The 12747-nt window shown below is 35.5% G+C and overlaps 1 protein-coding gene across 1 annotated transcript; it reads right to left on the reverse strand.

The window, feature by feature from the left end:
• Positions 1-448: 448 nt before the first annotated feature.
• LOC107684162 (FK506-binding protein 3) lies at positions 449-3911 on the reverse strand. Its single transcript, XM_016480373.1, has 4 exons — positions 3270-3911; positions 3034-3088; positions 2588-2702; positions 449-1530 (listed from the first exon to the last, which is right to left on the reverse strand). The coding sequence occupies exons 1-4, from the start codon at positions 3564-3566 to the stop codon at positions 1365-1367; spliced, it is 633 nt and encodes a 210-aa protein (XP_016335859.1). The 5' UTR covers positions 3567-3911; the 3' UTR covers positions 449-1364.
• Positions 3912-12747: the final 8836 nt, after the last annotated feature.

Here is a 12747-nt window from a genome sequence, read left to right on the forward strand (position 1 = left end):
TTTTTTGAGCAGCAAATCAGAATATCAGATGATTTCTGAAGATCATGTGACACTGAAGACTGGATTAATGATGCTGAAAATTCAAGTTTGAAATCACAATAAATTACATTTTAAAATATATTCAAATAAAAGTTATTTTAAAAATATTTCAGAATTTTACTGTTTTGCTGTACTTTGGATCAAATAAATGCAGGCTTGGTGAACAGAAGAGACTTCTTTACAAAAACATTAACAATCTTACTGTTCAAAAACTGTGTACATGCAACTTTAATTTTTCTCTAATTTCTAGCTTTTAATTGGCTTAGAAATCATAACTGCTGGACAATAACCAATAATAATGATTTGTTTATATACTACAAACACTTTTTTTATCACATAATAAGGCAGAATAGTTTCTATACTGTAATAAATGCTATGTCAATTAGCACTGCATTGTTCATATATTTTGTCTCAAACCACATTGCACCTGAAACACCCAACATAACTTATATACCCATCAAACTGGTTAAACAGCCTAGAATAACAAATTATTCAAGCATTAGTTCATTAGTCAAGCAAGTAAGATTAAAAGCAGACTACATTGACTAGACAAGCATTTTAAATAGCTTTACATTGCGAAGTGGTAAACGTCCATTTACTGGAAGAATACATAAAAGAAATGACCAGTCATACTCTGACATTATTTTTATTTTACATCACACATCACAATATGTCAGCATAAAACCAAAACTTACAACAAAGGAGAGCAAGAGTCAGCAACTCTTACAACTTCGTAACTGGTTTTCTGCTTCACTGAAGGCTCAGATTGGTTCAACTCGGTGTTGTCAGGACTGCATAACAATAGTAACCGGGGTAACAGAGTGAGGATGATTAGATGTGACAGTAAGAGGGTCAGAGTTTTCCCATTGGTCGATACAAGCGGGATGTATGAATGAGCCTGAGGGAGGGTCAGAATGACACTGTAACACAGGCAAGGTAAACTACAGGGGGGAAAATATAAAAAATCAAACACACCCAGAAAGCAAAGAAACCTAACACTCTTTTTCTGAAAAAAAAAGAAAGAAATTGAGTTTTTCAAAAAATAAATACATGTTTTTCACACATGCATCATCCCATATTCCTCATAAACACACAATTATTTGTCAGAAAACACAGGAGGAATATGACAGACCACATGTGATGTTGTCAGTCAAACCTTGAACCCAAAGTGTGTGTCATTCCAGGGATGCCTTTGGAATGCTGGAGATCAACCCAAGCAAGACGTTCAAGTTAGTTAATCGTCCTATACAATTCTCCAGCGGACGCTGACGTGGTCTTGTTCTCCACTCCCCTAACACACACATACTCATCCACTTGGTTTTTCTTCACACCACATCTACTTTTGGCTGTTCAGCTTTTGACTCCTCCGCTTTTGGTTCCTCCGGTTTCGGTTCCTCAGCTTTAGCTTCCTCAGCCTTGGGTTTTTCCGCTTGCGTTTCCTTGGGCTTTGCCGCTGGCTGTTGTGGCTCTTCGGTTATTTTACACAGTTTCCTTGGATAAGGAAAGGAGTATCATTAAGCAATGTTAATGCTCAGCAGAAATACACTATCTATTCCTATTTCAATTTAAAAAATGAGTTTTAATTTTATATTTTAAAAGTTTCAATTCATAAATGTGACCCTGGACCACAAAACCAGTCTTAAGTCGCTGGGGTATATTTGTAGCAATAGCCAAAAATACATTGTATGGGTCAAAATTATTGATTTTTCTTTTATGCCAAAAATCATTAGGATATTAAGTAAAGATCATGTTCCTTGAAGATATTTTGTAAATTTCCTACCGTAAATATTCAAACTGAATTTTTTTATATTAATAAATATTAATATCAATGTTACGTCCCCTAGTGGTGTGGCGGTCTAGGGAAATAGGGGGACGCACATAAAGGCCACTCAGACAAACACCCCTACTATTTACACATAAATGAGGAACGCAGGGAATGACTGAAGCCAACAAGACTGGAAGTTTCACAAATAAAAGTGGTTCGCTTTATTAACAGGTTAGAAGAATTTACAACCCAGCATGTAAAAGCTAAGTGCAAATCGTACATTAACCCATGAGCCTATTTACAACTATACATAAGAAACTATACTTAATCAAAACAACAAAGGAAAAACCAACCACAGAGAGAAAGAGAATGAGCGGTTAATTAATTAATATTGATTAGTAATATGCATTGCTAAGAACTTCATTTGAACAACTTTAAAGGCGATTTTCTCAATATTTTGATTTTTTTGCGCCCTCACATTCCAGATTTTCAAATAGTTGTATCTCGGCCAAATATTGTCCTATCCAAACAAACCATACATCAATGGAAAGCTTATTTATCCAGCTTCGACAAATTTACCCTTATGACTGGTTTTGTGGTCCAGGGTCACACATTAACCCAAATCCTCATTTAAAAGCTTCAGGTTATATAACAACCCTTCAGCCTTACACAGAATTACCAATCAACAGATTCTGCACCCATTTAAACACAGCTAACTTTATCTGACAGTTTCGTGAGATTGGAGATCCATAGAAAATAGTTTTATTATAATAATGTACTCACTTTCCCTCCTCAGACGTCTTGTCGATGTACTTGCAAAGTGTGCTCAACTGCTCCATTTGTTTTTTTAGAGATTCAGCTTCGATTCCCCACTGTGACTTCTCCTTCACAAACTTGACTAGGAACAGAAAAGGGTATATATATATATATGTATATGTAGGCTATTGTCAGCGACTTGCACCCCAGTTGTGCAATTCCAGTACTTAAAAATTACTTACTACATGCATCATTAGCTATATTTATCCAGGCATGACTGACTGGCTTTGGGACGGGCATTATATTTTCATGGGCTTTAGCCTACTATAACTGACAAAGCTAGCTAATCTGAGTTACAAAGAGATACAATCTGTAACTGTTTCTACCTCCATATTATTCTTTGTCAGTATGGTCTTTAAAAATGTCCAAACGGTCTTCTTGTTAAAAGTGGAAATAAAGAGATGGAAACTCACTCTGGATATGTTTCTTTTCTGACTCTGCAGCAGCAATTTCATCTGTTAATCGTTTCTGAAGAAGAAAAGACCGGTTATAATAAATCACATGTGTCATATAGGCCTACGTGGATTTGAAGGCATACTGTCAGTTACAATAGCTGGACCATTATGGTGATATAATGAAGCAATTAAGATGTATATTAATACTTGACAGCACATAAAAACAATTAAACATCCCACATTCTACAACTCACCTTGTCTCCTTTACATGCAGCAATGTCACCTATTTTCTTCTCTACAAAGGTCTTGGCTACGGACAGGTCTTTGGTTAGACTGCCCACCTCTTTTTTTATTTTTTCCAGCAGTGTGTTGGACTGGATCAGCTGATCTTGGTATTCTCCCAGAACATCTCTGGTCACTCTTAACTTAATATCTAGAAATGAAGCCTGTTTACTCAGTTGCGTCTCCTGCTTTCGTCTGGTATGGATGTAGCCAGCGATACCCAGACTACACACCAAGACAAAACCCAACAGCAGTGCAGGAAACTTCATGATGGAGGGCTCAAGAGGAAGCTGGACCGGATTCACAACCTGTCTTTCGCGTGCAGGTGTACCGATAATTAGAGTTACCTGTCGCTGAAACTAGCCCCTCCCACAAGACTGTCGCATTATGTTGAAGAGCAAACGCTGTGTATTCTCCGTGATCTTAACACGGATCTTCAAATATTTTGTCACTCAAGTCCACGTTAATTCCTTAATGCAACTAGAACGTAGGTTAACAGAGTGATCCTCAGTTAGCTTCCTTCCTGGTTTTGATGTTTTTAACGATCGGTAGATTCCTGCTCACCTGAGCGTTGTTTGAAAGGAGTGGACTGGAGACGTCGCTACAGGTAACACAGCCCAGCTATAGAAAACCACGCCCACCCCGCAAACTCATTGGCGTACACTTGCAGTGACGTCAACCTATTAAGACGTACGAGGTGCGTCCGACTCATTTCTCCGAATTGGTTCTTTCAAACTGTTAAAACTTACTGTTTATTACGTTTTTCTCGATTATATTTGTATTAATGCTGGAATGATGTAATGTCATGTCGCCCAGTTACGCTATGATATCAGCGCGTAAATAATGTATAGGCTGTTACATCATTTACAACCTATAGGCCTATATAAGTTACATCTCGTAGTTGAAAAGGTTAACACTACAGGTGAAAAAATAAAAATAATTAACTAGCCTAATGTATATCACCATACGTTCTCCAGATATCGCCATGCTTCTATCACAGGCTACATTGAGTAGCCTATCATTTGTATTAGGCTACACGTTTTTTTTTCCCTGAAAAGTTATAAGTCGCAAATGAAGCTTGATCTAAATATGAACTAATTTGCATACATTTCCAGAACAGATATTTGAACATTGGCTAAAGCCAGGGTCGAAACTATCATTTTGCTTATATAGGCCCTATTAGTAGGCTACAGAGTTAAAGGGGATTTTAGATATTTATTTTTATCACTTTTTTAAGCTTAAAACTGGTGTTTGTTGTATGTAAGTGCTATCGAGGTGGAGTTCTCATCTGTCATCTAAAAGTTTTATGCCAACCGCCATAAAAATCAAGAAGAAGTTGCTGTCATTTCATTTATTAACCGACAGAAACGATTCTCCGTTCAATGAGTCGGTCCACATCCAGTGAGTTGACGTCGCTTATGACACAATGTCAGACATCGAAGAAATTCCATGTAGCCACGCTTGAAACTTGTCACTTGCATTGAAATCCAAGTACAATGATGGACAAAATCATTTTGACATCTGTCGAGCCAAGCCTTCACAGTAGAGTAATGAAACCTCAACGCATTAGGTGAGCACCTGTTAAACGTGGCTGGGGGAAAAAACAGGGGTTTCGATGCTCAGACGACATGCACTTTAATGGCATGTTGGTTAGTTCATGCAAATAAGATTATATCCCGGTCCATCCTGTTTAACCACGTTGTAATGATTGACGAATTTTGATGAGTTTTATAATGCCACACCTGTAAACCTTCAGTCCCCTAGTTGAGTTGTTTGTGTAAGAGATAAAGAAGTACTGCTTGTTATATTCTTTAATTGGAAGAAACGCAAAATATGTTGATGTGTTTTCTACTATATTGTTTTAGCTGCTTTGACAAAACAAAGGTGGGTGGAGTGAGTGGAAAGTTGATCAGAGATCACAGCAACAGTATCAAGGAAGTTGAGGTTTCACTCTCTCTCTTTCTCTCTCTCTCTCTCTCTCTCTCTCTCTCTCTCTCTCTCTCTCACACACACACACTGGTTTGCTTAACCCAGACATCCAGTTGTACAGGTAAGGCATGGCTTACCTGTCGCTGTCTTAAAGCAATAGCTCTTCAGGAAGACAGAACAGGGAGACAAGTTGGATTCAGTCAACAGCATAGACGCTGCTGCCATGAGAACCAAGTAGCTAGCGAGAGAAAGAAAACAAAATCAACTTTTCCCAGAGGAACTCCATTAGTCTGCTCTACCCTTTTCTTCTTCCCTCAGGATGAGAGCCATATCGACAATGGTTTTTCTGGCCTTATGTGCGCTGCTGGTTATAATCTACCAGGCCGTACAGCAGGAGCTCAACATCCGCAACCTGAAAACACGCATGGCAGTTTCCGGTCAACAGTTGAAGTTGAAGGAGGATGGGATCTTGGCAGCCAAGATGAAAGTGGAAGAGATGAATAAAAATCTTAATCCTGTGATCACACAGAGGGATCAACTTAAAAAACAGAAGGACGACATTAAGAAAGGCAATGCCAATTCTGAAAAGGAACTAGGCGCCTGCCAAGCTGAGAAGGTAGTGTAAATAATCTCGAAGAACTGTGTACAGTGATTCTCTTTCCATATGCTCTAATTTAAATCAAGAGTTGATGCATTTTGATTCAGTAATTTGAGATTGATCACAAACTCCATAGTTTGATCTAATTCATTTGTGCTGAATTTCTCCCTTCACACGCAGCTCTTTTGTCTCTGATATGAGAGTAGGTGACACAAAATACTTTTAAGTTGATGTCCTGCAGCGTGACATGCTATATTCCACATTACATCATGCTATATTCCATTTCATTTTAGTATACACTTTTACACAAATGTAAATGTAAAATGTTTTTATGGGTTTCGAAAGAAGTCTCTTATGCTTACCAAGTCTGCACATATTTGATCAAGAATACAGTAAAACCTGTAATATTGTGAAATATTATTGCAATTTAAAATAGCTTTTTTTCTATTTTAATATATAATTTTTAGCATGGCAAAGCCAGTATTCCAGTCTTCAGTGTTGAAAATGCTGATTTGGTATACTCAAGAAACATTTTTTATTATTATCAATGTTGAAAACAGTTGTGCTGCATTTTTAAAAAAAAATCAGGATTCTTTTCTTTCTTTGATGAATACAACATTTTTTGAACTAGAAATCATTTGCAACATTATCAATGTCACTCTACTGTCATTTAATGCATCTTTGCTTAATTACTTTCCAAAAAAAACAAACTTTGAAAAGTACTGTACGTGTGGATTGTACATAATTTTAAATTAAATGTTGTATGTAGTATTTGCACTTTTACATAATTAATGTATGTAATGTAATGTATGTAATTTATTCAATTATTCATTCACCCAAAGGCATAAGCATTAAACAGTGTTTTAGGAACACAACTTTATGCCAAAGATTTACTTTATGGCAAAGTATGTTTATATTTGCACTCTATATGATCGATGTGGTATATGATCTATATGATGACGATTTTTGGGTCAGGACAGCTGTTTTCAACATTGATAGTAATAAGAAATGTTACTTGAGCAGCAAATCGGCATATTAGAATGATTTCTGAAGGATCATGTGACACTGAAGACTGGAGAAATAGCTGCTGAAATCACAGGAATAAATAGCATTTAGAAAAACATTATTATGAATTGTAATAATATTTCATCTCTGAGTCTCATGATAGTTGAAACATGCAATCTGAGATAATGTTTCAGGATTCTTTGCAGTTTTGTATTACATTCCTGCAGTGGATATTTGACTGCTTGTATGCAAATCAAGTGTTGTGACAGGTCTATTACAGTGTTCTCTGTTAAACTGAGCCCTGTGTTCCAGTTTTATCTGCCCATGCTGTATAACCCTTAAGCATGCAAGTGCTCTCACACAGTCTTCTTCTGTCTCTCCCTCTCTCAGGGTAAATTAGAGAAGCAGAGCAATGGAGCGAAAGATTCACTCCAGAAACTAAAGGGTAAATATGAGTTACTCTTGCTTCTAGGGTTTGATTGGAATGAAGATGTGTGGATATTAATGCTCATTGCTGTCATTTTTGTCTCACATGTTGTTCTGCAGAAGACCAAGAAGCTGAGAGGAAGAAAGCTGAGGAGGAGATTGAGGGTCTGAAACAGCGAGCTCTAGAGAGAGATTTAAGGATCTGCAAATATGTGGATATTACACTGGATGAGCCAAAGTAAGAGTGGTTGATTTGAATGTATTCCTTTGAATATGATGGTAACCTAATTGACACTTTTTACAAACTGATGACACATTTTCACAGTCATTAACATTTTTTAAAAGTAATGTCTACTTATAACACTATACTTTTTTATTTTTTTTAATTACCCTCTAATTACCTAAAATTTTAGAAATCTAAAGTTAAGAGTTAGGGCTGCTCTGTGCCTGCTCAAAATTCAGTGTAAAAGTGTAATACTGCATAAAATATGCCTGCATATGCAGTAAATGCATTTATACCACCTTTGCTGTGTAAATTAGGCATGAGTGTTTTTAATGCTAAATTTACTTTGGAAAAGGTGGCAGAGAAGGGCTCCTGAAGTGGCTTTTAGGTGTATTTACGCAGACTGTGTAATGCTGCTCAGAAGTGGCATTAATGCATTTTCACTGCAATTACTGCCTAATTTGATACCAGGGGCTGAATTGGGTCTGAACAGGCAGAATTTAGTCTGGCTTTTATGAGGTATTGTGCATTTATACGGAATTTGGTGCAAGCACAGAGCATCCTAAGCAACCTTAAAGGGGTCCTATTATGTTTTTCACTTTTTCAACTTTAGTTTTGTCTGTAATGTTGCTGTTTGAGCATAAAAAAAGATCTGCAAAGTTACAAAGCTCAAAGTCCACTTCAAAAGGAGATATTTTATTTAACAGAAATCACTAATCAAGACTTTGTAAAAGAGCATAATAGGACTCCTTTAAAACAATGGCTGAGGGTGTGGCGACAAATCTTTCTTTCTTTCTTTCTTTCTTTCTTTCTCTCTTCTGACAACAGTAATCAAGCTCTCAATATTTTTTTGTTCTCCTTTGGAAAGTTTCATACACGTTATCGTGAATTTTTTTGGTTTTGTTTCCGTTCACCACTATAGAAGTTAGCTATGATGACCCCAGAAATGTGAAAAGGGTCTATAGTTATGCTGTTTTTAATGTCAAAGGTCACAAATCAGAATCTTTTCCACAAGTCTTTTTTCTTGTCTGTTTACAGGAAGTTGTGTGCAGGTACAATTTGAAGGATCTTTGGGAATGAACTTGGAGTCCATTGGAGTGCTCAGGAAAAATGTTCGGAATGGAACTGTGTATAGCTTTTTTCTTCACACTGCTGTTTTGGCTTTGTTAAATATGTTATTTCATAAAATAAGGTATGTTTCCTAATAAACAGTGCACAAAATAAATATGTATTGAAGACAGATGTGAAAAAAGCCGCTTTGGTTTTTGTAAAATTTTTCGCATTTGCAAAAGCCCTTTTTTTTTTTTTTAAGGAAGTGCCTGCATGGTTATTCTGTGCACATTTCTTTTTTTATTTAAATTCATTGTTCATTTTGTGCTTTCATTGTATGTGCTTATACAAATGTAAGGCATTGTCTGTTTGCTCATTTTTTTGTATTGCATCATTTCACTTGAGCAATTATCTACGGCTTTAACTTAAGATTCTTTGGAGAACTAGATGTGTAGTGTTCTGTTCTGCACAAAATTGGTCAGACTGGATCCGTGAGGGTTGGAGGATGGGGTGTGTCTGTTCTGGTTTAAAAATAAAAGGTAGACTAGACGAGGAATGAAGTTTTATTGTCAGAATGTTAAAGGTCGTGTACTGTTTGAACAACCATTAGTCTTTGTCATGTATTTGGAAGATGCAATGTAATTATTAGCAGTTACTTGTATTGTGAGCTTTGTAGTAACACTAAATGGACTGTGTATTTGTCAAGGTGCAAAATAGTCACATTCTTCAGTTTTGTTAACCTGTTTATCCACATTCATGCCAATTCCAGTCAGTCTCTACGAAAGTCCTTTGAGTCACTCTTTAAGGTTTTTAAAATTCACCCTTTCATTTTATAATTGAAGAAGTTGCTTAATGCAGTTAAGGTTCTGCTAGGTGGGAGCCTGTGCATGTTTACAGTACAAATGATACTATCTTTCTTCATAGTTGCTAATTTAACTGTGTATTGTTAGAACAGGACACACAAACTTGTTCTAATGTGAACAGTGTTTACCCTTCCTTTTAAAAGAATACACGAAACAATAGACTTTCCAACAGCCACAACAGAAACCTGTAATTCCTGATTATTAAAAACAGAAACATCTACATGGCCATGCATTTTTTTCAAATTCACCATGAATTAATAATAATTAAAATAAGTAGAGAATTAATAATAATAAAACGAAAGAAATATATAAACAAACATAATTTGGTGCAATTGATTTTCATGTCTTTTTAATGATTGTTATTTGTGTTTGCTCAGGATTTATCCTTTTATTAAAATCTAGTCTTTTCTATGATTTTGCTTTTTTTCCCCCAGTTAGTTTTTTCACTGTATACGTGATGCAGTGAGTAAAATGAATGATTAATTTATGAAAATAAATGATGTGATGAGTTTTATAATGATAGTATTAACATGCATTCAAAAGCTTGGGGTTAGTAAGATTTTTTTTCTTCTAGAAATTATTATTCATCAAATTTGCATTAAATTGATCAAAAGTGACATTTACACATGTTTTTTATTTTAAATAAATATTTGCATTTTATATTTATCAAGGAATCCTGAAATAAAAAAATGGATCCCACTTTCTACAAAAATAGCACTACTGTCTTCAATGTTATTATAATAAAACAAATTTAAATAAGAAACAAAAAAGAGCTTGATACAAGATTTCCAGTGATCACAGGAGTTGATTCATATAATTTATGAACAAATTTTAAAAAACTATTGTGACTGCCCCTGCGTTTAAAGAAAACTTAATTGTAGAAAAAATTATTTTGTACAGTCACATGCATATTATAAAGCAGTGAATGCGAAGGCTCAGCATTGGAATGCGTTTTAATGGTTTATGTTCTTTGTTGATAAATGGCCAGGCCAGTCTTGCTGAGCTCTCTGATGTGCAGCTGTCTCTCCTGCTCCAGCATCATGCGTAACGTTTCTCTCCGGACCTGTAACAACACCACACAGGATATAGAAAACCATTTCCTGCTGCCAACACTATCAACAACATTTACAAGTCAAAGCAAAATTTGAATCTTCTTTTAAAGCAAATACCACACAAAAAGCTGAGACAACTAGAATGTTGGGAAACAAGTCCCATAACAAATATTAAACAATACAATACATAATAACAATAAGAAAACATTTAAACCAATTTTATATGCTATTATTAAGTATTATTATATAATAATTGCCATTGACTAAACTGTATGTTTAATTTTGTTTCAAAGGTAAATGCTCTTTTTTTTATTTGAACAATATTTCACATTTATAGTTAACTAGCATTTATATATTTACAGTTCAAATGCCAATTTGTCATACACTATATGGACAAAAGTATTAGGACACCCCCTTCTAATGAACAGGTTTGACTTCTTTAGTAATCTCCATGAGTACAAATCTTAATGTTTAAGCATATAATCATATTCTAGGGAATTGTGTGCTTCTAATTGTATAGCAACAGTTTGGACAGGAGCCTTTTCTATTCTAACATGACAATGCCTCTGTGTATAAGGCAAGGTTCAAAAAGAAATGATTGATTGAGTCAGTGTGGAAGAACTTGACTGGTCTGCAGAAACCCAGCTGAACACCTCTGGTGTGACTTTAAATGCAGGTCTTGAGCCAAAAACTCATCACCAAACACCAATGACTTGTACATATGGGTACAGTCACTTTAGACACATACAAAAAAGTTGCAGCAGAGATGGAAATACAATTTTTAAATACATGAAATATTGTTTCCATCTTTGTTGCCACAGTTTTAGAAGTGCCCTTTTCTGTTCTAAAGAAGGGGGTGTCCCAATACTTTTGTCCATAGAGTTCATTTGAAATGCATAAACCTTAAAAACGGACATCAACAGTTCAACAAGCACTAAAATTTGGCACAATCACCCTGTTAGTTATTTGTTCCAGCTCTCTCTCTTTCAGTTATTTTGTTAGTTAGTTTGCTGTCATAGAAGCTAGATTGCTACAATAAGGATGAGCCCTCAAGATAACTCTGTTTGTTATGGAATCAAGAACATATCTGAGGGCTCTATCAGGACTAACTTCCTTCTGGCATTCAAATAATCATCCTCTCCGAGCGTAATTAGTCATTTGACACCTGCGGTTTGTCTTATGCGACTGTTTGTTTATCTGTGACAGGTTTGTGTCTGCAGCCTACAGCAGGTTTTATGTCTTTCTCTATAGCTGGACTAAATAAACCTGCTCACTGAAAATTATTATGAGGAACCTGTGGTTGTACATATTTAGCAAAATTGGTTTTCAAAAGAAGACACCTTTGAATTTCGACGATCCAACAGAACAGTTGTATTTTCCGTTTCAATTAGCTTTTACGCTCGTGTTCTTATACTACCCCCTATGATGATATACTGCTATTGCAACTAAAGAAACAAAGTCATTAATTAACCTGTATCATAAAGTTAAGAGTCATTATTTTTTACACTTAGTTGCTTCATATATTCCAAATGAAGATTTCGATATTTTCAGATAAACAGTAGATATTTTCAGGAAAGTCACATTGAGTTGTATTGTCAGCACTGACCACAGTGAGAGAGGTGTTCCACAACTCCATCTCTCTCTGTTGGATCCTGTCTCTGCGTTTCAGGGCTTTTTCATAATAATTAAGGCCAAGGCACTCAAATTCAGCCTTCAATATCACACTCTTGATTCTGGAACAAGAACATAGTGTCAGTGCAGGACATATTCACTGCTGCAACTCTAAGGCAAAGGCTTTAAATGACCCGTAACCTAGATAATTGTATGTCATAATGTTTCTTTGTTTTAAATGTGATTCAATTTTGTGATGAAGATTACGATTAAAGCACACCTGTCCAGCTCAGCAGTTCTGCCAGCGATCTCTTCATTTTTCTATTAGAAAAAGAAAGCTGTTAAAAATAAGAATATGCACATGTAATTGTACAAGGGGTTTAAACCTGAGAGTCTGTGTAGGAACTCCAGGGGAAGATCATGTAAACCATATACAACTTACATTTTCATAACATTTAATTATGTTACATACCGTTCAAAAGTTTGCTCACCGGACTGCATTCAATTGATAAAAAGTAATATTGCAAAATATAATTACAATTTAAAACAACGTTTTTCTATTTTAATATATTTTAAAATGTGATGTATTCATGTGATGGCAAAGCTGAATTTTCCAGTCTTCAGTGTCACATGATCTTTCAGAAATAATACTAAATTATTTATTATTATTATTATTTTACTACTACTACTACT

Source organism: Sinocyclocheilus anshuiensis, unplaced genomic scaffold (genome assembly GCF_001515605.1).
Source record: "Sinocyclocheilus anshuiensis isolate Anshui unplaced genomic scaffold, SAMN03320099.WGS_v1.1 scaffold1893, whole genome shotgun sequence".
Lineage (NCBI taxonomy): Eukaryota > Metazoa > Chordata > Actinopteri > Cypriniformes > Cyprinidae > Sinocyclocheilus > Sinocyclocheilus anshuiensis.